This window comes from Oratosquilla oratoria, chromosome 16 (genome assembly GCF_046742065.1).
Source record: "Oratosquilla oratoria isolate Oo_2021 chromosome 16, ASM4674206v1, whole genome shotgun sequence".
Taxonomy (NCBI): Eukaryota; Metazoa; Arthropoda; class Malacostraca; order Stomatopoda; family Squillidae; genus Oratosquilla; species Oratosquilla oratoria.
In genome coordinates this window covers 51,975,173-52,002,715 of record NC_134792.1, presented here as the reverse complement: position 1 = coordinate 52,002,715, position 27,543 = coordinate 51,975,173, and the positions used below count along the sequence as shown (strand labels likewise).

General features: G+C 40.2%; 1 protein-coding gene across 4 annotated transcripts in view; it reads right to left on the bottom strand.

Moving 5' to 3' along the window:
• The window catches only part of LOC143034002 (serine/threonine-protein phosphatase 4 regulatory subunit 1-like), a 476,593-nt gene that overhangs the window by 436,080 nt on the left and 12,970 nt on the right, over positions 1–27,543 (bottom strand). For 2 of the 4 annotated variants that reach the window (XM_076199813.1, XM_076199814.1), the window contains exon 3: positions 16,025–16,195. The exons of the other annotated variants lie outside the window; for them this stretch is intronic. In XM_076199813.1, coding sequence (XP_076055928.1) covers positions 16,025–16,195 — 171 coding nt within the window. The remainder of the gene's footprint in view (positions 1–16,024; positions 16,196–27,543) is intronic. 4 annotated transcript variants of the gene reach the window in all.

Here is a 27,543-nt window from a genome sequence, read left to right as displayed (position 1 = left end):
AGGAATAAGGAAAGACCTGGGCCGCCCGGAGAATTTTTTTTTTTTTTCAGAACCCGCGGTTCGGTTTATCATAAATCTACAACTACACCACCCTAGTATATATCATCAAATGTGGAATTACAAACGTTAAACTGGGTTTTAAATGGCGAGCAGTTGGTCTACAATACTTTTAACTGCGAAGCAATGACAAATGTCTAGCCGTTCCCTCAACAATATGGAAAAATCGTGTTGGAAACCATCCTTAGAATTATAGAAATGTCAGTATAGTTCTAATGTGGTTAATTTCACTCCAGAAATAACCACGATGCTAGCGGCGCCCAGGCAGAAACGACGCAAGAAGCGGAGGTAGAGGCGAAGCAAGATGGAGGGGAGGGGGGTGTCTTGGGGGATAGGGGTGGGGGTGAGGAATGGTTATAGGGAGCAGGGCGCAGGGCGTATGGTAAGTGGGATGAGGCGGACCTAAAACACGTGAGGGTAAATACGCGCCCGTTCAGTCTTGTTCCTTCTGCCCCTTGTTTCTTCTACCTCCCATGCAATTTATCTACTCCTATAATCACAATAATTTGCCATTTACTCTATATACGAAATAATCAATGGATAAAACCAATTCAATCCCAACACACCGATGGGCCTAAATCAGCACGGCGTCCCATGATCCTAACGCCATCTCTTGGCCTAGGCAGGAACTATGACTTCCCTAGGCCTACGTTAGATGGCAGTACGTACTGTTGCGCTGCTGACGATGTAAATTCACCAACTACAAGTGATGGTGTTTCATATTACATTATGCAATAATATATTCATATAGAACATGTTAATATAATCTCTACTTCCTTGGACGATGTCCATACATTCAACCATGTTATGATATTCATTGCCCAAACATATCCTTATTCTTTTCCAATGTCCTTCATACTCTATCATTCTGTATGTCTTACTATAAAATCTAATAGGGAATCTTATAAGTGTCCGAAGACTGCGTTGACCACACTCTAATAAATATAGACAGTTTAGATCCTTATCATGGTTCCATGTGGCATAAAACTGATGATGTGTAATTTTGGCAATAGTGTACTTCATCAGCGCTACTCTTACGAGCTACAATTTGATGATTCATGACTGAAACTTGTCCCAATGGAGTTGAACAAGGCCCTTGGTTGAAATTTCTCTATACACCGCCCATCGAACAATAATATGCAGTGGACAGGGTCCAATTACCATGTCAAACTTGATGAACAATGGGGAATGGCATACACGTCTATGAGAATCGAGGGTGCAATCTCGTTTGATATATTTAGGACAAGACTTCGGGGTGAGGGGGTGAGTGGTTTGAAAACAAAAGAACGAGTAGAATATATTACCACAGGACCCGTGGGGCGTCAATGAGAAATAAGAGGAGCTGGATTTCTGAACAGAGCAATTTCGTTTGACACTAGAATATATTCAAGTTCCACACTCAAACGATTAACTGGAATAAGTTTTTCTATGCGGGTTTTCTTCGAGTACGATCGTGTGGCAGCTGCCAGAGTAAAACATAATTTAAGCATTCAAAAGGGTTCATCACCAAGGGGCTGGTTTATCTGGGCAATGCATCACTTGAAATATAAATGCAGCTGAGGGGAAGGGCGAATGTGGCATCTAACCCCAATCCCTGGAGGGTCTGAAAATTTAGTGTAAATTGTATGTATGTTGTTGTTCAGTTCAACATCATGACTTCACTCCACCAAACTCTTTTCCCTTAGAAATTTCTAGTTATGACCTTGCTTAGCTTTTATGTTCTTACCCTTTAATCCCTCATGCTATGGTCTGAATCAAATTATCCACCATTTGCATAATAAAATCAACAAAGGTTATAGCTATACCTATAGACTTCAACGATACACTATTCACGCTTTCAGCCAAGGAAAACCTACTCATTTTTGTTGCGTTTTGTCATATTCTATCCAATGCTAGTGGTGAAATTGTGTAGGTCTTGGCATCCTAATCACAGGTTTGAGTCCAGCACTTCCCTCCAATTCACAGCAGTGACTGTTGCCCAAACAGTCCAAGTGCATTTGGGCACAGTTACGCAACTTCTGGCGTACACTCATTTACTTCTAATAAACTACCTAGTGACTTTATCCAGCTGTGGAAAACATCTCTGCCTGACTGATTTCAAGGGGTCTCAAACATATGGTAATCTATGGAAACAAAAAGGTACAAAGTAATAAAAAACGATCAATCAATCTGAGCCACAGCTCACAGGAAACCAGCAACAGCCAGCCACCTGATTGACCCATGTCCCTTGAGGAAGAAATATTGTTATCTGGATATGGCTATGGTGGAGCAAAGTAAGATTAGGTGGTCAGTGTCTTCTGTGTGATGGTTGCATCTGGAGCAATTTGTTTCGGTGGCCAAGCCTATTCTGCGTTGGTACAGTCATAGTGTTGGAAGGTGACCTGAACAAGGCTGATATCTAGAGGGGTTTGATGGACAAGTGTTCTTGCATAGAGCTGTGTGCCTATCATTTTCATCTGATGTTCTTGCTACACTATTTCCAACCCAGGGCAGTGGGCAAGATGCAGGGATGACCAGTCATCCAGGAGGAGCCAAGATAAGAGGGAGGGAGGCAGGTGAATAGGAGTGGAGTATGTGGGGATGGAATGGGTGGGAGTAGATTTTATGCCTTTGTATTTTGGCTACCTCCCTTGTACGGGAGAAATAGCCAAATGTTGGTATATATGTATGTATGTTCCAGGGGGAGAATTTTGGTTCTCTAACCTTTATTTTGTGCATATATTCTTTTTCTGATTCTTGGGAACCATTATATAAAAGCATAGTCTATATCAATCTATATACAAAAAGGCTTCTTCCCCCTTATAAAGGAGATAGTCAGCCAAGGCATGCACCCTCTCCCAACGCATCCCACACAAATTTGCTTCCTTATCTCGACAGTGAAAAGACATCCCTGTCCCAGCCCAGTGCTTGGGTCAGAAGTAATGCAGCAAGACATGACACTTCCACAGCAGGACCTGATATTCTAAGTTGGTTTACTTCCACCACTTCATTAACATGGGAACCCCCCTCCTTGTCTCCTCATGCACAAACATAGATTAGGAAAAAATCCCTTGAGACTGGGTCAATTGACTGTCTATTCACAACCATTCTCCAATCATACCTATCTCCTACCTTCTTCCTTCGTTGCTTGACCATGTGCCAAACCATCACAGTATTCTTTCATTAATCACTTCGGTACGATGATGCCTTCATAGGTGTCATGAGGCACGAGTGGGTACACAAGGATGCAGGACATTTACTTGCATCCCCACTCTTCAATTTACTTCTATTCCCTGCCACATATACATACATATACCAAAAGCTTTTCCCCCCTTACAAGGGAGGCCAAAGTCAAAAGGCTATAAATAGTATAAATATTTTGTGGTCTCTCCAAAACAGGGAGGTTCCGTCTTGTAAAAAAAAAAGTGCCAAGTTGACGTTTTGATACAATTTCCTCAAAGGATTATGTACTGGCAATCTCTGGCTTTCAGGACTGACCAGCCACTTGGAGACCAAGATGTTCATTGTTGCACTAAATATGTAAAAAACTTGGAGAGTTTGGCAAGTCTTGTCACTGACAGTCTCCCTCTCTCTCTACCACATAAGCCCTAAATACTTAAAACCATCCACTCCCTGCCAGATGTAACCTTAAATACTTTTTCCACTTCTTACTACATTCATAAACCTATAAGCCTTCCTATTGCATCTCTTATCACTCAGGCAGCATCAGTTTGAGTTACCCTACCCTATCAAGCAGTTGTATTAATTGTATATACCTGGACAGTAAATTTCACCGTGGCCCCTAAGAGGCAGCCTGAATCTAGCATTGGAGCTTGTGGCAAGAAAACAAGAAGCCAAGAAAGACTCTTACTTTCAATATGGAGATACAAGTAATCAAACAATACAAGGATGCAAAAAAAAGTCAATATAATTTTTTGCAAGCTTCAGCTCTCCTATTCCATTGTATCAACAATACTTAAAGAGTGCATCAAAGAAGCACTGAAGTCCACCAATAAATTAGGTATTGGGGATGAGCGGAATGCAATAGGTGCCAGGTGAATACCCCTCCAATCTATGTCTGGTGCTCTTCCACCCAACACTGCTGCCCAGGATTCATCAAGCTCTATCATTTCTGATGACAAGGAGAAGGCTTCCTCTGGATTTTATTAAGACTAGCCATGAAAGGTATGTACAGTGCAGGATCAGGTCACTAGTGGCTAGTGGTATTCTACAGAGCCTCTTTTTCTGCTCTTTCCAGTGGATATAGGGTTACCAGGAAAGCCATTGTATAAAAAACATAACATGTCAATAACACTACCTCTTTGGATGATGTGGAAAAGTGTTATATCTCTCTCATTATAGACTAAGCCAAAGCTACTCTCCCCATTAAATTAAATCCTATTAAAACTTAACTTTGCTCTCTGTTATTTGATCAGGTATTCAGGAATGTAACCCAATTGTATAGTGGGGGAAACCTGTACTTCCCTGCGGCATGCCATCCTCAAGTGGATGAGCTTTAGACAGAATACTCCCAATTCATACCAAAAAGAAAAAGTGAAATCAAAACAGCTGTATAAAAATGGAGAATCAGCCACAAAGACAAAATTCACATACACATACCAACCGCTTTTTCTCCCTTACAAGGGAGGTAGCCAAAGTCAAAAGGCATAAATCCATTCCTACCCATTTTATGCTCACATACTCCACTACCATCCACCACCCCTCCCTCCCTGTTTTCTTGGCTCAAATAAACTTAGAAAAATGCCATGGCACCAAGCCATGTCCTATGCTTTCTCCAAATAAAAAAATACAATAATGTGCTGTTGTTTATTTGCAAACATTTCACAAACAGAAGATTCTAGGGACAAGAAAGCATCAAATGTGGACGTTTTTCAAAAACCATATTGAACAGGCAACAAGTAATTGCCTCTCTCTCCAAGTACCAAATAAACCTGACATTTACCATCTTTTCCAGCAATTTACAAATGCATAAGGCTAAGGAAATGGGATGATAATTTGTCACCAACTGATGGTCTTTTCCAAGTTTTGGGATTTGGATGATTACAGCAACACACCAAGAATAGTGAAGGTCACCATTATTCCAAATAAAGTTGAATAGGTATCATAAAAAGGAATAAATCCTATCAGACGTTTGGTGTAGAAAGGCATATGGGATGTCATCAAAGCCTGGCAACAAATAACTGCGCTGTGATAAAGCTATCTTTGGTTCTGAGATGGAAAAGGAGCATTGCAAAACTCACCCTCAGTGAAGGCAAAGTTAATTTCACAAGATTTCAAATGGCGACGATGGTGTGCCATAGGTGAGTTAGGATCTTTCTTGTTAACACTAGCAAAGTGATCTGCAAATATATCGGAAACCACTTTGGGATCAGCCAGTCTCACTAACATAAGACAATATAGGAGGGGTAGGAGGCAAAAATTTCCCAGAGATCTTGCAAATTCTGTTCCACACTTGTGTATGTAGGGTCTGGACTGTAAATGATGAGACACAGTCTTTCTAAGATGTTCATTGTGCATTCTTTAGGACTCATCAAGCCTGAGCCCATGCTCATCATACGGCACCCATAAACTGGAGTGTCCCTAAGATGTTGGTGAAGATGAGAGAAAACATTACATCTTGCCTGCACAGAAGCAGAGCAATCATTGTTCCACCAAGGCATTAGACATTTGGAAAAATGGCCTGACATCCTTGGCACTGATTGGAGTGCTGCAGAATATAATTTATCAGTAAAATATGCTGCAACCTCTTCCGAGCTATCAAAGTTGGCCAGCAAAAAATCAGGTGAAGTGAGTTGTGTAAATAGAATCAGCCTTTTAAACAGCACCAGGATGTACAGACTCCGGTCCAGACCTTGCCAATTAAATAGCATTAGGGGAGCTGAAAGAAATATCAATGGCCATTATACCAGTTTGACAATGAAAATGCATTGCATCCCAAATTTAAAATCCCCAACTCCTCATCCACTATAAAAGAAGCTAGCAAAACATCTCTGGAGTTGATTGTGCTGTCTCCACACAGTAGGTACTGACAATTGAAGTCTCCTAGTAAAAGTAATGGAGAGGGAAGGTCTCACATGAGGCAATTAAGATCATCTCTCCTCACAAGAACACTGCATGGAAGATAAATACTACAATTCATATACAAACATATAAGGAGATCAATAGTCTAAGCTACCTGGCTGAGAGAGTTAGGGTGTTGTTACTTGCAGCAAAGGTTGAGGGGATGACAGTTCAAACCTTGCCACAGGCAAAGTTGAACCAAGGGTATAGTTCATTAAATTTTATGCTATAAAGTCCTGTAAGGGGCATCATCCTAGCCTCCCATTACAGGGTTGTTTGTGAGGTTAAACCATATCATCATATATAAAAACAGTTTAAGATTTTCCCTGGTACAATCTGTTATGTAATTTGCAGTTCGAGAACAATATGAGGCACGCCATTTCTAATAATTACTGCAGTGTTAAAGAGTTTTGAGACAGGATTTGGGTGACACTCAGGGTTTTCCAGCATGAGAAACAGTGCTAAGAGCTAAGACCTCCCCCCACAACTCATCCTAGCCTAGACACCCAACCATCTAGCACAGGACAACCTCATTAGTCCTGGTGAGCAGCACTGTTAGCCCGTATGGGCAGCCTAGCTCTGGAAACCATTTCATCTGGTCCCTCACTGGCAACCTTGCTAGCATGAGTAGTCCTCTCCCCCTAAGTAGGACTTGCTCATTAGGCCATAGAGTTGCACAAGCCATGACAAGGTGGTTCACATTAGGGGGCATAGGAAAGTGTGGTTCTTTATAAGTTGTTAGAGATTCCTTCTGTTTACCAAAGCCTCTGCTAGCTACAGGCCTTATTATATCTATTGTTGATTTTCACTCTCAAGTCTGCTGTGAGGGCTGAATGTTTAGAAAATAAAAACAAAAACAACAATGGGAAGACAAAAACAAACATTAAAACCTAAATATAAATCCATCATCCACCCATGAAGTAGCTGGAGCAAAATAAGAAAAAATCCCATCATCAAAACAGCAGTGAGACATCAACTCGCAGTTCTCCAAAACAAGTTTCAGACACACAACTCCAGAAAAAAGGAAAATAATTAACAAGATACATAAAACAAAACTTGACACAGATGCCAACCCCTATTCTCCGACATGCATAGTAAATGCAATAAACTGAAAAATTCTCATGCAGAAGGTCCAGATACCATACATTCATTTAAAATATCTTAGCCCAAATGCCTAAAGACAAATATTTTCAGCCACTCCTGATTGTATAGTACATACATACATATACCAAGGCTCTTTCCCCCTTACAAGGGAGGTAGCCAAAAAGGGAAAGGCATAAAATCATTTCCACCCATTCCATCCCTGAATCCCATCATAGATTGTATAGTAAAATTATATATATATATATATATATATATATATATATATATAAAAATGAAATATAAAATGTATAATCCCCATTTCAAACCAAATAAACTATACGATCCAACATCTCGTAGACCAATTTTTCTATTATCCACTATATCTAAACTGATGGAAACAGTGATCACAGAAATAAATTTAATTAATCTACCCACTTTCCCAAACCAACATGGATTCAAGAATGGCCACTCCACAAGCACTCTTCTCACAAATATCACCCAACAAGTGTTGTAAGAATTCTACAAGAACCACCAGAAACAACAGTATGGTGGCAATTGTGATAAATGGCATTTGATAAAGTTTCCAGGTACATACTATCAAAAGAGAACATGGAAACAAACATCCACAACAATGACAAAAATTGTGAACAACCTCTTTGATGGCAGACAGTGTAGAGTAACCTAAAACAACCATATATCTGGAACCAAAAGACTCCAATAAAAGGTACCCCAAGGAGCAATACTCTAACCTGCATCATTCAACCTCTTTAACCACTTCAGTATGACTCAAATTCTAGTGCGCAGCATCAGCTGCCATATATAATTTGCATCACATTACTCTACTACTACTACTCTACTCCAATGGCTATCAGGACTGCAGTCCCTTCACCGCTTTCACTATGCCTCTCCAGACCAATCTGTCCTTCACCATTTCCTTCCAATTTTGTAGGTCAGGGTTAATGTGGGCCACGTCATTTGCCACTCCATTGCTCCACGGGTACCTAGGCCTTCCCAAGGGGCGTCTACCTCTTATACTTCCCCACACTACTCGCCATATAAAATATAAGGTCACTGCTGTATTATTCATTCTCTTTTACTCTGAGTAATAATAAACACAGAAAACGTGATCAAACCAGTTCACAGAATCCAGGGGTAACTCATGTAGAACTACAAAAATATATATACAGTATATAATCAAGATGCCGATGATGGCATTCTTGTGTACCTACTCGTGGCTCATGATGCCTATGTAGGTGTCATTGTACCAAAGTGCTTAAAGCAATCTCCAGATAAAGAGCACAATAACAAAGTACTCACCTATGCAAATGACCGAATGATAATAACCCAGCACACCAACTACAAATATTTCACCTAAACTTAGACAAACTAGGACAGTGAGCTCATCAAACTAGAATGGAGGTTTCCCTTCAGTAATTATCAGCAACTTTGCTCACCTCCAGACAACTATAAATTAATGAAACAATCAATCATCCCATTGCCCTAGGTGTCTCTTGCACTTGCAGGCGATGGCTCCCACATATCCAGTAACAGCCACTGTTCTGGACCACAAGTCACTCAAGGAAGAAATATTCTGTTGTTGTCTAGATATGGCTTGGGTGGAACACTTCAAGATGTGTTCCATGTTTTCTGTGTGATAATTGCACCTAAGGCAGTTTGGTTCTATAGATAGGCTGATTCTATGCTTGTACAGTTGACCCAATTATTGTGGGTTTTGAGGTACCACACTCCACCTTGCCAACAAATAAAGAAAATCTGTGAACACTGGAAACATACCCTTAAAACTCTTATTTCAATTAAGCTACAGTTACAGTATATACCCACATACCTTCCAGAGCATTCTATTAAATTTTAAGATTCATTTATGTAGTTTTACCTTCCAAAAGAAAAATGGAAGTAAATAACAGCAATTTTACTTCCTGAAAAAGAATATATATGGTATTCCATTTGCACAGAGCAGGATATTATAGGTCATACCTTAAATAGAATAGTATATGCCATTTTCTATCAATATATTAATAGAAAATGGCATATGCTAGTGTTTATAAGCATCAAAGAAATTATGGTGTTGAAGGGGGGACTGAACTGTATTGTACATCACACAATTCATGTATACTTACTTGGACATGTAAATGAATAAAGTACACAATTTTCAGTACAGTATTGTACAATAATAAATAAACAGTATTTACTGTGCTCCCTAATCATAACATAAAATTACAAGAATGGTCAGTCACCACACAGTCAAAATTCTTTCATTAGGGTGCTTACAAATCAACTCTGAGTGACTGAATTCCTCTGTGTGTGAGGCAGGATGGGGTGAAGGAAGAGGGTACAGCCCATCTCTATGGCAAGGTTAGATAAGGTAAGCATGCTTATAATAAATGCCACTGTTCACAAATTAAAAGTACATACATATGAACAAATACACATGTCTCAACTAGCAAATACCAATGGTTGCTACTATCCTTGAAAATCCACTAAAAATTGAATCTGCAAATGGTGAATCACGAATAGGATGGGTCGAATATACTAGCTTAGTGATAGCTACCTGAGTGCAAACATGTTAGTGTGGTTCTTACTTTTCTTGAGAGGGATATTTCTGAGTGAGTCATGTCCGGGGAGGCTCAATGGAGTAGGAAGTTTGGTGGTTGGTCTTGAAATGCATCATTTGTGATCTGAACATGAATGTGTCTATGTAGATGCAATGTATGTTACAGGTGTTGTTGTTGCTGCTGTTTGAGTCATATACAGCTAGAGTAGTTTATTTGCTGCATTCAGTTGGTCATGCTTGTGTTGTAACGAGTTGGATGAATTGGGTTGAGGGCTCTTCCACAGAACTGTGTACCTGTCATTTTCATGTGGAGTTCTATGGGGGAGGATTTTGATTTCTGTGTCCAGGTGTTCTATTGAGGTGGTTTTGGTGTATCTTCTTATTATTCTCAAGGTTTTGGTTTGTGCTGTTTGTTAGGTGTCTAATTTTGTTTTCCTGATTGATGAGAACCAGGTTATGGAAAGCCAAGTGACATTCTGAAAAACTAGTTGTAGATTGTGATTAAGAACGTTTTGTTGACAACAATTAAGAGATTTCATCTGCTATCAAACGTGATTGATCTTAGTATTTTTACTTGTGGGCTGATGAGGTGTGGTTTCCATTCAAATATTTTTGACCCATTGTTCTAGTTTGTCTATGTATGCTTAGGTGTTCTTTGCCACTATTCTGTAGTTGCTGTGCTGGGTTATTATTGCCAGGTCAACTACTAGTTTTTTCTTCAGCTTTGGTATAGTGGATAGTAGAGACTGGTCTGTTGGAAGCTGGATTTTCAGGTGGGTATATAATTTTAACAAGGGTACTGTATAGGTTTTATCCAGTGTTGAATTTTCATTGTACATCCAGGAGTGGTGGTGGTGGCTGTTGTTGTTGTTGTTCCCTAGATTGTCTGGCCAAGCAGTCCTGTCTCCCTGAAGAACACCATGGCTAGAACGGGGTTCCCCCACAAATCCTTTATAGAGTGTATATTGTGTTGTTGGCACACATGATTGTGTACAATGCAGTCTTCCATAATGTGTTGTATAGTATGGGGTGAATTATTGCATCCTGGACAGTTATCTGCAATGTGATCATCCAGCCTCTGCTGATAGCTTAGAAGGGCTGGATGGTGCCCGCATTGCAGTCTGGCCAGGTGGAATCTGTCCTTTCAGGAGCAAGAGGATTCAAAGAGATGGATATCAGGGGGTCTGGGATGCAGCAATGTACTGTCTTTCAGTTTGTTGATGGAGCAGTGAATGATATGATTATGGATATGTTTATGGAGGCTGGTGCATGGTGGTTGTGGAGAAGAGTATTTGTGTGTGATGTAGTAGTTTTTTTTATGTTTGTGGAGGCTGCAGCAACTGTTTGTGTGCCTCTCATGTCAAGGTGATCCTTGACTATGAGGACTTTTGTTTCATAGTGTGGTCTGTAGGTGTTGTATTTGTGCAGCCTGTATTTGTCTTTGGGGCTTTGTTTAGTATAGTCTGAAGGAAGATGTGTTGTGTCTTAGTGGGGCTCACATAATTCATCACCGAACACATGCATTGTTTGTACACCGTTGTATTAGTTTATTTGCTTTGTTCAAATATTGTTCCTGTAATTTAACCACATAAAGTCTAGGTGTACATTTAGTCCTTATGTTTGTGATGTGTTGTTTGAATGCCTTGGATGTATCATATGTTACACCAAGAATCTTAGGTGTATTTGTGTGTCGTATGAAAGTGTTGTTGATATAGAGGCATGGTATGTATTTGTGTTCTGCTGTCCAATTGGTGAGAAGTGTGGCTGTAGACTTGGTTGGGGATATTTAGATTCTATTTATAATGAACCAGGTACTGAGTTTATAGAGGTATGGTTGTAGTATTTCTACTGCTTTGTCTGCATTATGGTGTGTCCATGTAATTGTTATGTCATCTGCATAGGAAGAGACGTATTACTGAGGTGTCAGGTACGAGTCTATCTTGCATGTGTAGCTTAAAGAGTGTGGGGGATATGAGCATTGACCGGCCATCTTTTGGTATTATTGTGCATGACTGTGTTACCGTATATGTTTTGTTTGTGAGATTGTGAAGGGGGTTGGCATCAAAAGCTTTACTGACATCTTGTGCTATGAGAAGTGTTCTGCGTGGGGGCTTATCTGAATTGATGCCATCAAAAACTCTTTAAGTGAGGTTTATCGGAAGAGTGTTTCTGGAGTGTAGTGGTCTAAAACAGTGTTGTGATTCAGCAAGGGGGTACATGTTTGTGAAGAGTCGTAGTATGAGGCATTCTCTGACTTTGGAGGGGATGCAGAGATGTGTGATTGGGCGGTGTGATGCTGGAACTCTTGGGTTTGGGTATGATGATTTTCCCATGCTTCCAAATATTGGGTATAGTATTGTATACCTAACATCCAGGAGTGGTTGAAAGTATCAGTCAAGGCTCTTTTTGCAGTTAGGCACAGGAAATTCAGATGTATATACGAGACCTTATTCTAGCCTTCAGCACGAGTTTTTTCAATTTCTTTACTACCCCTTGGATATCTTTGCTGGAAAAGAAAGGAGTTGTTGTTGTTGTTGTTCCCTAGACTGTCTGTCCGAGTAGTCCCATCTCCCCAAGGAATGCCAGGGCTGAAACGGGGTTTTCCCACAAATCCTTTGTGGAGTGTATGTTGTGCTGTTTGCATGCGTGATTGTGTATAATGCAGTCTTGCATAACATGTTGAATAGTATGGAGTGAAGTGTTACATCCTGGGCATTTGTCCACAATGCAGTCTTCCAGTCTCTTCTGATAGCTTAGAAGGGCTGGGTGGTGGCCACATCGCAGTCTGGCATGCAACAATGTCAGAAGGGGGTTGGCATCTGTGTTTAACTAAATTTTTCATAACCCTTTTGTTATTTTTCTTATTTCTGGAGTTGTGGGTTTGAAATTTGTTTTACAGAAGTATTTGTTAATAATACTGTATTTTCAAACTGTTCCATTGGAAAAGAAGCCAAAAATCCTTGGCTGCACTCTTGATATTCACATGTCCTTCAACCCACACACCAATCCCCTGTTCTCTCAGAGTTGCAAAAGACCAGCCATCACATGGGACCCTAATTCACTTAGAAAAGAGATATTGTGTTGTTGTCTGGGAATTGTTAGTGTGTGGCATTCTAGTAAGAGGTGGGCCGTGTCTTCTGTGTAATGATTGCATCTGGGGCAGTTTGAATCTGTGGCCTGATCTACTCTATGTTAGTACTGTCTAAATGACCAATGGTGACCTGAGCACAGGCATGCTAGTGTGCTTTTTGTCTGGTGTGTGAGGGTTTTCTAGGTGTGACTTATATTTCGAGTTCTTGGAGTACTGAATTTGATGGTCTTTCTTAAAGGACTTGTTTAGTTACCTGGGTGTGAATATGTTTCAGTGTGGATATTTTGTTTGGTTTGGGTGGCAGGTTATGGTTGATGTTTGAGCAGTATGCTGTTGGTACAGAAACATGGAACATAAGAGAGGAAGAGAGAAGGAGTTTGAATGTGTTTGAGATGAAGTGTCTGAGAAGTATGATGGGGGTTACTAGGCTGGATAGAGTGAGAAGTGAGGAGGTGAGGAGGAGAACGGGGGTGGGCGGGGAGCTGGGAGATGGGGTTGGTGAGGGAGTGTTAGGATGGTTTGGACACATGGAAAGAATGAGAGAAGAAAGACTAGTAAAGGAGGTATGGAAGGCAGATGTGGAGGGAGTGAACATGAGATGGATGGATGGGGTGAAGGGGGCTTTGGGGAAGAGGGGAATGTCTGTTGAGGAAGGACGGGAGAGGACAGAAGACAGGGGTGAGTGGAGAATGGTTGTATATGGAAGATGTTGTGATGCATGAGGTGGAATGGATGGGGGGATGGGGGGTGAGGTAGTGTGTGTGAGCAAAATTTTGACGCAGCCCGAAGGGATTTCTCCCCATCCTCTCCTTTATATGGGGGGACGGAGAGGGGGGGTTGCCGATTTAATGAAGCGGCCTTGCTGTGGATGTGCTGTGTCTTGCGACACTGCTTCTGACCCAGGGCAGTGGACAGGGTGCAGGGATGACCCATCATCTAGGAGGTGCTAAGATGGGAGGGAGGGTGGAGGGGTGTGGAGTGTTTTCAGGGATGGAATGGGTGGGAATGATTTTATGCCTTTTCCTATTTGACTACCTTCCTAGTAAGGGGGAAAAAGCCTTGGTATATGTGTGTATATGTACAGTTTTTTGTTGTATTTTGTTGGGTGATTGTGAGATGTAGTGTGAATGGCATGTGTTGTTAAAAGTTCTGATACAGAATTGAGTTCCTGTCATTTTCATGTGATGTTCTGTTATGAGAACTTTGGTTTCTGTATGTAGGTGTCCTATTGGGGTGGTTTTCATGCATCCTAATATTACATTCAGTGCTCCATTCTATAGTCCTTGTAATTTGTTTGTGTACTGACACACCAAGGACCTGACAATGAAAATCAACAAGAAAATGAATATGCTAAAATTAGTAAGAATTCGTTTGGTTTAACAGAAAACACTGAACTAATCAGTCTACAAACAGCTTTTGAGAACCAGACTGAACTACACCTCTACAGCATGATTCTCAATCAGGAAAACAAACACCTTACAAACTGTATAAAATAAACAACTGAGAATGATGCAGCAAAACTACTCCAACAGAACATCTGCACATGGAATACCACAAGAATATGATTGGCAAGAAGACAAGGAAGTCGACGAAGATGAAGAAGAACTGACAGCATACTATTCAAATATCAACGACCTACCACCTGCACCACATCCATACAAAACACTCAGATCACAAAACAAACAGCTCAAGACGGATCACTGAACTCCCTACCAATGAAAACCCATCCAGACACAAGCCATAAGGGACAATCCCTCCCAAGAGAAGTAATGACAATATTAACAACACTAGGCTTGGCCACAAACACAGCCATCACATAAAATCCTACACTGCCCTACCCTAGCCCTACTCAGACCAATTTAGTGGCTACTGCTGATTACCTGTGAGCTATGGGTTTCCTGCAAGAGAGAAATGGGGCAACTAATTGACTGACTGATTGATCAGTTCAAATGTAGATTTTGTACAGTATGTGTCTAAGTTTTACCTCAGATCATTATTTGATTACCTTATGTATAAGATACTGGATATATAAAAAAATACACATCTTACACATTTTAAAAACTCAAAGGGAATGCAATCACTCCAGTCTACATCTAAAGTCTGCTTCTGATTAAATGACAAGGTACTTTACGAGACAAAACAGTTCAGTGTTAAGAGATCTAGTTTCTGGACAGCCATCATGTCATATACCAGTAATGGTAAATAATAACTACTCATGCCAATTCAATTACTGCCTCAAATTTCTCAGAACTAAAACATAATAGTCCTATGGCCCTATGACAGCCAGCAACAGTCCTTGTACATTCCCATCTCCTTACAGAGAAAGAAACTGCTGTGTTCTGTAAGTGGGGCTGTTTCTAAGTCACCCACAAGAAAGAGGTGGTTATCAGCTCTCCTTGTATCAAAAAGAGGTGAAACAATTGAGGCAGTTGTTCCAGACAAAAAGTGATATTCCCATGGGGCATTCTCGCCTCTAATGAGGTGAGAATATTCAAGGTCTTATGGGAAAATTATCCTCTCCATCCCATGTAGGTGCCCATCACTACCAAAAGAACTCCATGAACTGACTTCCACCTCTAAAATATATTCTGGAAATGATAAGCGTTGACTATGACAGTTCCTAGACACTACATCAACTTTATGAAAAATACCAAACTAAATATTTAAAAGAAAAAATTCAAAGTGCCATGTCTAATTGGCAGAGTACATAAAAATGGCTATATGAAAAGAGGAATGTTTATGCAATTTTCTTCCTTAATAACAAATATGGGTTACATAAAATGTCAATAATGAAAGGCTACATGCAGTGATGAAGTAGTCAGGGATTGTCAAAATGACATTTGGCCTTTCATTTAAGAATGACAATTGGAGGAAAATATCAGCGAAAAGTTGTACCACTATTGCATTCCACTATCCATACTACTATAAAAAGACTGAAAAAAGATAGCAAACGAAAGACAACTAATAAAAACCAACAAAGTTAGGCATTAAAAAGCATTAGAATCCCAAAACAAAAAGGAAAAACCTATCTGCACCCCGTGGTGTTTAACCAGGGTGCTTGGGCAACTAATTAAACATGTAAACATGCTGTATATTCTGTATAGTTCCATACATTATGTAATATGGAAGTGCCTAACATCAATATCAATAAGGTACTATACTTGTAATGTAGTGTTGTGGAATGCAAGATATATCAGAGGAGCATTCTATAATTTCCAAAATTCGTAAGTATGCACTGGTGTGAGTCCCATGGGTGTGCAAACTAGAGGGATCCAATGTAGCTGAGGCATCTATGGACTTCCCTTGCGATGGCTTGAAAGCTTCATTACAAACTGTAACCAAACAATCAGTTTCAGACGCTAACAATCTACAAGTGGACCAGTTACTAGGCTTTTCCTTATTTACTTATACACACTTTCTCTAACTGACATAAACGCACTCTAATGAGAGTATTCAGTCTACTTCCCAGATGTATGTAGATGGCATAATACATCGCTTAAGGAAAGGTAATTTCCCAAGGCTAAGCAAATGTCATAAAATATATATATATGAATTCCAACAGTTACTCTTTATGTATTGGATTGTACATACATACATACATATACCAAGGCTTTTTCCCCCTTACTAGGGAGGTAGCCAAAAAGGAAAAGGCATAAAATCATTCCCACCCGTTCCATCCCCGAAAACACTCCACACCCCTCCACCCTCCCTCTTATCTTAGCACCTCCTAGATGACGGGTCATCCCTGCACCCTGTCCACTGCCCTGGGTCAGAAGCAGTGTCGCAAGACACAGCAAGGCCGCTTCATTAAATCAGCGACCCCCCCTCTCCGTCCCCCCATATAAAGGAAAGGACGGGGAGAAATCCCCTCGGGCTGCGTCAAAATTTTGCTCACACACACTACCTCACCCCCCATCCCCCTGTCCACTCCACCTCATGCACCACAACATCTTCCACACACAACCATTCTCCACTCACCCCCGTCTTCTGTCCTCTCCCGTCCCTCCTCAACAGACACTCCCATCTTCCCCAAAGCCCCCTTCACCTCATCCATCCATCTCATCCTAGGACGTCCCCTCATGTTCACTCCCTCCACATCTGCCTGTCTTTCTTCACTCATTCTTTCCATGTGTCCAAACCATCCTAACACTCCTTCACCAACCCCAACTCCCATCCCACCCCTGTTCTCCTCCTCACTTCTCACTCTATCCAGCCTAGTATCCCCCATCATACTTCTCAGACACTTCATCTCAAACACATTCAAACTCCTTCTCTCTTCCTCTCTTATGTTCCATGTTTCTGCTCCATACAGTGCTGTTGGCACAATCACTCCTTCGTATAGTCTCCTCTCAGCATCTATTCCCAAATTTCTATTGGATTGTAATATATATATATACACATATATATCTATATATATATATATATATATATATATATATATATATATATATATATATCACAGGTGAGAAATGTAGTAACACATTTATAAATCACAACTAACACCACAGTCGGACTGGGAGAAATCTGATCTCATTTACAAATCGGGGTGTGGGTTCAGAAGGAAAATGGTGGAATCAACATTAATTGATTATCTGCCCACGATGAATATTTCCAAGGGTCAATGGACCCCAGACATCATTTCAGGACTATTCATCACCAAAAATATTGTCAACAAGCTTCCTCCCCCTCCCCCTGACCCGACCTCGTGTCAGCCTCAGGTCAACTAGGGCTGGGGCAGTGATGTTCTGTATTTTCTCGTGTTCCCTTTCTTTTGTAAGAGGTTGCTACTTAAGATAGCCTCCTCCCTGCCACTTTGTACTACTGAAGAGGATTGCAGGTAGCAATCGAAATATATAGTTCCGCTTACGCAACTCTTTCTTTCGTCCGACTGTGGTGTTAGTTGTGATATATATATATAATTTCTATTGGATTGTTATATATATATATACACACACACACATATATATATATATATATATATATATATATATATATAGATATATATATATAAATAAAAAACAAGGGCTTTTCCCCCCTTACAAGTGAGGCAGCCAAAATCAAAGGCATAAATCCACTCCCCACCCATTTCATCCCCACACACTCCACTCCTGTTCACCATCCTTCTCTCCCTCTCTTCTCAGCTCCTCCAAGATGATAGGTCATCCCTGCATCTCACCCACTGCCTCAGGTCAGAAGCAATACAGCAAGACAGAGCACATCCACAGAAAGAAGGAAGAAATCCCTTCAGGTTGCACCAAAATATTCACACATATCCTCTCCCTAACCCCCCAACTGCTTCCCTTTCTTGCATCATGGTATCATCTATTCACAGCCATTCTCCACTCACCCATATCTCTTGCCTTCTCTCTTCCTTGCTCAACAGACATTCCTCTCTTGCTCAATACCCCTTTCACCCCATTCATTTATCTCAGCCTTGGTCATCCCCTCAAGTTCACTCCATCCACCTCTACCTTCCAAACCTCTTTTATTAATCTTTCTTCACTCTCTTCACGTGGGATGAGTGTGTGGATACAATCACCACCATCAGAAATGGTGCATCATATCTTGTGCCAATATGATGGCAAGGAAGAGATTACCCCCTAAAACAGTAGTTCAAATATGCCTGGAAAATTGGTGCACCAGAGGTGGGTAAAGGCTAGCAAGACCGATGACATCACACTGCCTTGAGTAGATCAGTTACCACTGGCCTTTGTGATGGATGGATGGACGCGTTTTATTCTTCTCTGCAAATTACATGTTTTTTTCTCCCTTACCCTTCTGCACTATTGTCTTCATCACTGAGCAATGGGCTTGGTAAAGGACTTAAAGAAGGACCAACTGTCAAGTATTGCTGCCCTGGTAAAGGAAGTCTAACAAAGAAATTTCAAGCATCACCAGCATTCTCTTGGATTCTGTGCAGAGGCGGACTAACCATTGCCACAACACTGGCAACTCCAACCCAGAGCACCCAAGGGATAAAAAAAAAAAATCATAAGACAATACCCAGGACCTTAAAGGTCCTGCAGTGCCAAGTTGACAGTTAACCTCACATTTCTGCTAAAGAATTAAAACACAAGAACCCTCAACTGCTGGCCAATGTGTCTCTGAGGACCATGCATCATCGCCTCCACAACGACCTTGGGTACAAGTACTGCACACCTCAGAGAAAACCAACTTATTACAGACGGGCAAAAGAAGAATCAAATTCATTTTTGCCTGGCAGAAGACAAGTAGAAGAATATGCTATGGTCTGATGAGGCCACTTTTACCATCACTAGCAACTGAGGAGGGAAGATAAGGGTAGGCAGTGGTCATGATCACTACCCCTCCTGACTTTTTTGTGGTCTAGGGTGCTCCTCTTGGGTTACCACAGTGTTGGAAAGGTAATAATCTTAGCCAACAAAGAGAGGTACCTGGAGCTCTTGGCAGACCATCTTGAGGACTGCTTCGACATCTGTCAAAGTGAAGTTTACTAGCAGGACGGGGCACCTGCTCACACAGGAAAATTTGTAACTGGTTGGCTAGATTTTGTGGGAACTACATAAATAAAGGATTGGCCAGGAAACAGTCCTGACCTTTCTTCAACAGAAAATTTGTGGGCTTTCGATGAAAACCCTGTTTAGGAAGCATGACACATTGAGCATGCCAAAACTTGTTGCCAAAATATCTGGGTTAACTTCTCTCCATCCATCCTTCAAAACCTCACCCTCTCTGTTCCCCATTGCCTCAGGTCTTGTTTTGTGCATGAATATGATGTAACGGGGGTAGAAAATTATGCATGCCAATTCTGATAGCACTGGTTGTATGCATATATATATATATATATATATATATATATATATATATATATATATATATATATATATATATATATATATATGTATGTGTGTATTTACCTAGTTGTATTTTACGGGAAGGGGAGCTATGCTCGTGGGGTCCCGTCTTCATATCTCATTTTATCTAAACTATTTTTAAATTCATGTATTGTTTTTGCACACACCACTTTCTCATCTAACTTGTTCCAACTGTTTATTACTCTGTGAGGAAAGCTGTTCTTTTTCAAGTCTCTTCTATAGCTGTCTTTTTTTATTTTCTTTCCGTGTCCTCTTGTATTTCTGTTATCCCATTTTATCAGATTCTCTCTATCAGTAATTTCTATGCCTTTTATGATTCTGTAAATAGCTATCAAATCTCCTCTCTCTCTTCTTTGCTCTAGTGTCTGTAGTTCAAGTTTTTCTAGTCTCTCTTCATATGATAGTTTTGAGAGTGTTGGTGCCAGTTTTGTAATTGCTCTTTGTATTCTTTCAAGTTTTTTTATACATTTTTTTGTACTTGGTGACCATATCGTTGCTGCATATTCCAATCTTGGTCTTATCAGGGTGATTAGGATTTTCTTCACCATTTCTTCATCCAGGTATGTAAATGCAACTTTGATTGTTCTTATTAAATTATAAGTTTCTCCAAAAATCTTATTTATATGTTTCTCAGGTGACATATTATTCATAACAATGACTCCCAGGTCCTTCTCATTTTCTACTTTTTTTATTCCTTCTTCTCCCAATTTATATGCTCCTGTTATTCTGTTTTTGCTTTTTCCAAATTCCATTATACTACACTTTTTTGTATTGAACTCCATCTCCCACTTCCTACTCCATTCATGTACTATATTTAGATCTCTGTAGTGATTCACAATCTTCTTCAGTTTCCACTCTTTTCAGTAGTTTTGCATCATCTGCAAAGAAGCTCATATAGCTTTCTATTCCTTCATCCATATCATTAATATATATAGCAAACATTATTGGGGCCAGTACTGTTCCCTGCGGAACACCGCTTATTACTTCATCCCATTTTGAGTGCTGGTTTCTTATCACTACACTCATTTTTCTTTCTTGCAAAAAGTCTTCCATCCAATTTAGTAGTTTTCCCTGTATTCCTCCTTCAGTTTCTAATTTCTTAAGCAACTTCTTATGTGGTACTTTATCAAAAGCTTTCTTTAGGTCTAGAAATGCACAGTCTGCCCATCCATCTCTTTCTTGTATTATATCTATTAGCCTTGAATAGAAACATATTAAATTGGTGACGCATGATCGTCCTTGTCTGAATCCAAATTGTCTTGGATTTAACACTTTGTTTTTTTCTAAATATTTTCTGACATCAAGATTACTCAAGTGTGTCAATATTTCATTCTTTGCTACTTCTATTTCTTCCATAGGGGGGACTTTCTCTTTCCATTCAATCTCTTCAGGTTGTATGTTCTCCCGCCATTTCCATTTCCTCAGTGTATTCAACTCCCTCTTGTCTTAATTTCTCCAAGTCTTGTTTGTTTTTCAGTTTATTGTTTACAAATCTGTAGAATAGTTTTGGTTGATCTTTACACTTTTCTATGACATCTTTTTCATATTTTCTCTTTTCCTCTCTGCACGTTTGTACATATTCATTTCTATAACCGGTATATATTTTCCATTTTTCAGGTCTTCTGTCTTTTTTCCATCTGGTCCAGGCTTTGTCTCTTTTGCCTTTTAGCTCCCTACAACTTTTGTTGTACCAGCATTTTACATATTCTTTTTCTTGTTTTTGTCTTGGGACATACTTTTCCACTCCTTTTTTGTAAATTTTTGTCAAATCATTCCATTTCTCTTCCACTGTTTCTTCTTTGTATATTTCTTCCCAGTTTTCTTGTTGAAAGAATTCTCTTATTTTATCAGTTTGTTTTTTCATACATCATTCTTCCTTTTCTATATTGCTCATTTCTTTTCCTATATTTTTCTTCATTAAGTTCCATTTCAATCAATATGTGGTCACTTTTACTTATTGGTGTTTTATATTCAATCTTGTCCACTATTCTAGGTTCAGATGTAATTATTAAGTCTAGTCTCGATGGTTCTTCTTCATTTCTATACCTGGTGTTCTCCTGTATCCATTGTGTCATTGTATGGTCAGTAATCATCTCAAGTAGAGCGTTTCCCCATGAGCCGTCTCCACCCTTTACTGTCATTTCTTCCCAGCAGATTTCTTTGCAATTAAAGTCGCCCATTATAACTATTCTTCCTCCATCTTCCATTATTTTATTTAATGTTATCTTTGTGTCCTCTAACATACTTTTATGTTCACTCTCCTCCCATGAGGCTGTTTTCGGAGGAACATGATTTATCACAAATTTTCTGCTCTTCTTATCTCTGTCTTCCACTTCTATCATAATCATCTCTACTGTATTCTTTCCATATATGACACCCTTCACGTTTATATCCTTCTTAGTCAGGAACATAAATCCACCCCCTTGCTTTTTCTCTCTTTTTTTAATCCAATAATTATATGCATCATGTCCTACACTATTGGGTGGTAGTGGGCCTTTTAATTTTGTTTCTACAATTCCCATTATGTCTGAATCTTTTTCTTTCAAATAATCATTCAGCTCATTCAATCCTGTTATTAATCCATCTATATTTGTGTAAGACACTCTTAGTTTTCTGTCACTTCTATTGTGTTCTCTGTTTCCCTTTTGTTTTTCTCTTGTATGTCGAACTGCCTTAGTTTCATATTCACTACTCTCCAATAGAATCTCTCTCTCTGACTCCGTTCTGTTCTCGTTTTTTTTCTTAGCTTCAAGTCTTTTCTGCTTTTCTTCCTCTCTTTCCTCTTTATTCATTTCCCTTTTTATCCATACCTTTTTATATTGTTCACTTGTTGCTAGTTTCCCTGTTTTGGATAAGATATTCTCTGCCGTCGTTTGTGACCTGAATTTAATCTTAATTGGTCTGGTCTTATCTTTACTATACTTTCCGAGCCTGAATTTTTCCTCAATTTCCTTCATAATTTCTGGTTCATCTTCCTGAACTAATCTTAGTAAACTGCTTACTTTTTCATTTTCCTCATTGGTTCTTGAGGTTCTATCTGGGTTATGTTTCTCTTCCATTCCTAATATAATTATACATTTCTTTTTGTCAGCTAAGTCTCTTACTATATTCTCCTTCTGTCTCATCACTTTAATAACTGAGTCTTCAGTTTGTTCTCTCATTTGCTGTTTAATTATATCAGTAAATGCAACTTTACTGTTTTCTTTTATCAACTTCCATCCCTCTCTGTTTTCTTTACTATTCCTCTTCAATTCCTCATTCTCCACCTTTACTTCTTTTAACTGTCTTTTCCGGTTTTCTATTTCATCAGTTAAGTTTTTGTTCGCCTTCTCTAGTTCTTCCAATTTTTCAACCCTCCGTATAATATTGTTAACATGACCGAACCTATGCTCCAAGTCCTCGATCATCTTATCGACCTTCTCTTCTAGTCTTGTCAGTCGGGGGGGGTGGGGGTGGGGGGGGTTTGTGTCCCCCCCACCCTCTTTAAATCCCTGGAAAATATTCTCATCACTTTCTACTGTATTGCTCTTATCTATACTTCTAATCTTTACATTTTTATTAGACATTTCATCGTCGTCTGGGGGCCGTTTGTTTACCTTTCGCCTGTCTGCCTGGGCCAAGTCTACTCCTTCCTCATTTCCTTCCATTTCTCTCAGTAATCCCTCCCCTTCTCCTCTTTCCCTACTTTCCTACTACCCCATGAGCAATTTCCCCCCCAACCTGTAAATACAACAGGCACTTCTCTTTGCGTTGGGATCCACAATACTTCAATTTTCTTCAGAACGTCTTCTAAGCCGTCCGTTCGTTGAAGTGTGTGTGTGTGTGTGTATGTATATATATATTGTATGTACACACCTGAAGTAAATCACTACTAACAGTAAATATCAATCAAATAATTTCCAATTGTGTGTGTGTATGTATGTATGTATATATATATATATATATATATTTATATATATATATATATATATATATATATATATATATATATATATATATATATACACACACACACTCATCCTTCATTTCAATGGCCCTCCATTTAAGATATTGGAAACAATGGACAAAATCTGTTGCAGCCACCTCAGTCTATAAGTCCCATGTGATGCAAACAGACTTGTAGCAGCACTGAACATGAGCTAAAGCTTCACGAGTTGACCACTAGTTGGCAGGAGCGTCACTTTGTTTACACTGGTGTAACCATATGTTTTACTTATTCTTCCATGGTTATTCACCCTTTTGTGTATGTCAATGTGTTTAAGTGATTTTGCAGATAATGTTCTATAACCATGTCACCTGGATGAAGAGTTGAAAAGCAGGAGTGTTTAAATGATTTTGCATATAATATTCTGTAACCCTGATCTCTAGATAAAAAGTAGAAAAGTGGGAAAGAGTGAATCTGAGCTGATCAAAAAGTTAGAAAATGGTGTGAGGAAGACAGGATGCTGGTAACATTGCCAGTATTATCTGAGGTGTGCAGCTCTATGGACACTGTTCAATACTTTGCAGAACACACCACAAACAGATATCAGTGGCATTTACTCACTTCTCTCAATTTCCACCCCCACTCCTTCCTTTCCTGCCACATTCGCACCCAAGTATCTAAAACTATCCACTTCTTCCAGTCTCTCACTCTTTATGCTCACTTCCAGCCTGCTATCACACTCTCCCCTTGTACATCTCATCACCTTACTTTTGCCCACATTTATCTTCAGCTTCCTTCTTTCACACACCTTCTCAAACTCTGTCAGTAACTTCCTCAATCCCTCCTCTGATCCTGCTACAAGCACAGTGTCATCAGCAAACAACAATTACCAATACCCTGTCTGGGGTATTGGCTGCATGTTATTGTGGCAGAGTAGCATGTAGTTGATACTTTAGGGTCTATATGGGGCACCCCTATGGAACAGAGCCACATCATTTTGGCTGTGATAGAGGAAAACTCTGTTCATAGAGAAATGATGACACTTTTATACTACGACTGTCCCTCCGTTATGCTGTCCCCCAACCCCTTGTTACTGTCCTGTACCATTTCTCTGAATATTCATTTCCTTTTTTCGCCTACCCTGTGGTGGGGGAAGAGAATGCTACCACCAAGTCTTTCCACTTGAGTCGTACAAGGCGACAAAAAACGGGACGGGGGGGGATTAGGAGTCCTTCTACCTGTAGCCCCAAAGGGGACATTCCTAAAAAAAGTAAAGGCATAAGAGGGTATGGGAGTTTTCCAACCAGTACCCTAAGGTTTGGGTCTTTTAACCTCTTCACTCCAGGGCACATCACACATCTGGCAGCATTAACTGCCCGACGTGCGATGTTGCGTCATAATAATTGCATTATAAAAAATAAAGTCAGTGCTCAATCTTTCGTTCTCTCTCACCCATGAATTTTGATAACCATAGAAAATATGATGAAGCCAGTTCAGAGAGAATGGAGGTTACGTAGGTACGACAACAATAAATATAATCAAGACGCCAACGTCGGCACCATCGCATACCCACTTGCTCCTCATGACGCCTGCGTAGGCGTCACCGCATGGAAGTGGTTAATGTGCGTGGATGTGGTACAGATGAGAGTAAAAGGGAAGAAATAGGCAGTATGTTTGCGAGAAGAAAGATGGATGTACTGGCTTTGAGTGAAACTAACATGAAAGGGAAGGGAGAATGAGTTTGGGAGTGTAGCTGGGAGGTACTCAGGAGTGACAAGGGAGAGAAGTAAAGAGATAAGTAAGCATGTAGTGGAGTGGAAGGAGGTTTCATCTAGGTTGATGTGGATGAAAGTGAAGCTGGGATGGGAGATGTGGTTTTTTGTAAATGCGTATGGGCCTGGTAGTGAGAAGAGCGTAGAGGAAAGGAAGGCTTTTTGGGTAGATATAAATGAGTGCATAGAGGGATTAGGGAGAAATGTCAATGTAGTTGTTTTGGGAAGTATGTAGTTCCAGGTAAAAATCGTAGTGGAGAATTGATGGTGGAAATGTGTCTTGAAAGAGAATTGATGATAGCATATACAGTGTTTAGGAAGAAAGTCAATTATAAGTACACATGGGAGAGGGTGGTGGATGGAAGGGTGGCAGACAGAGCGTTAATGGACTATGTAGTGTTGACCAGGAGTATGGTAGGAAGAGTTAAGGATGTATATGTTCTAAGGGGAGAGAGTGGGGGAATATCAGATCATTTCCTGGAAGGTAATTTGAGAGTGGAGAATAGGTGGAGAAAGAGGAAAAGGGCAGAAGGTAGGGAGGTACTTAGAGTGAACTGCTTAAATGAGAAAGAAAAGGAGAATGAGTATAAGAAGAAGCTGAGAGAGGAGTGGGAGGGAGTGAAGGATAGTATAGAACTAGGAATGGAGGAGGAATGGGGATGGTTCAAGGAGGGAGTCATAAGGTGTGCAAAGATGGTGTGTGGAACAAGGAGGGCGGGAGGAAATAGAAGGAAGGGTAGTGAGTGGTGGGATGAGGAAACAAAGAAAGGTGTAGAAGAGAAGAAGCAGGCATTCATAGATTGGCTACAAATTAGGACGAGGAAATCGTATGAGAGGTACAAAGTAATGTGAAGGGAAGTTAAGCATAAGATAAAGGAAGCACAGAGGAGAGCAGATGTGAAATTGGGTAAGAGTATGACAGATAATTTTGAAAGTAATAAAAAGATGTTTTGGAAGGAAATTAAAAGAGGAAGAGGAGGCAAATCAAGTAGAGAAGAAAAGGTAAAAGGTGCAGATGGAGAGATGATAATGGAAGAGAAGGCAGTGAGAGGAAGGTGGGCAGAGTATTTCAGGGAGTTCCTAAATGTGAAGGAGGATAGGGAGGGAAAGATAGTTGCAGTGGGAAGCGCTAAGAAAATGACCGTGATGAGTGAGGAAAATGGAGGAGAAATAGGAAAGATGAAGTGAAAGCAGCTGTTAACCACTTCACTCCGGACTTAAATCTCGTGGGCAGCAGCCAATGCCAGCCGTACGACATGTCGTAATAATACTCGCATCATAAAATATAGTCACCGCTTATATCGATCGTTCTTTCTTTCACCCGCGAATTTTGAAAACCACAGAGAATGGGAGTCAGGGCACATTTGGAAGAATGTAAAAACACAGGGGCGACTACAATAAATATAATCAAGACGCTGATATGGCAGCATCGCGAATCCACTTGCTCCTCATGACACCTACATGTGCGGCACCGTATGGAAGGGGTTAAGATGATGGGAGCAGGTAAGGCACCTGGGTTGGATGGATGCCATTCAGAATGTCTAAAAAAAGGAGGTACAGTTATGGTGGACTGGCTGGTGAGGTTATTTAATGTTTGTTTAAGAGGGGGTAGTGCCGGAGGACTGGAGGAGTGCCTGTATAGTTCCGCTTTACAAGGGAAAGGGGGACAAGTGTGAGTGTAGTAGTTTCAGAGGGATCAGCTTGTTGAGTGTAGTTGGGAAGGCTTATGGGAGGGTCTCAATTGAGAGGATTAGGAGAGGAACAGAGGGAGTAATTGGTGAGGAACAGTGTGGTTTTAGGACAGGTAGGGGTTGTGTAATTCAGATTTTTGTGGTAAGACAGATATGTGAGACAGCTATAGGAAAAGGTAAGGATGTTTTTTGGGCTTTTATGGATCTGGGAAAGGCTTACAACAGGGTAGACAGGAAGGCACTATGGGAGGTACTGCTGATATATGGGACAGGAGGAAAGCTGTTATGAGTAGTCAAGAGTTTTTACGAGAGTAGTAGAGCTTGTGTTAGGATTAGAAATGGAGAGTGAATGGTTTGAGGTAAAGGTGGGACTTCGACAGGAATGTATTATGTCGCCCTGGCTGTTCAATCTATACATGGATGGAGTGGTGCAAGAGG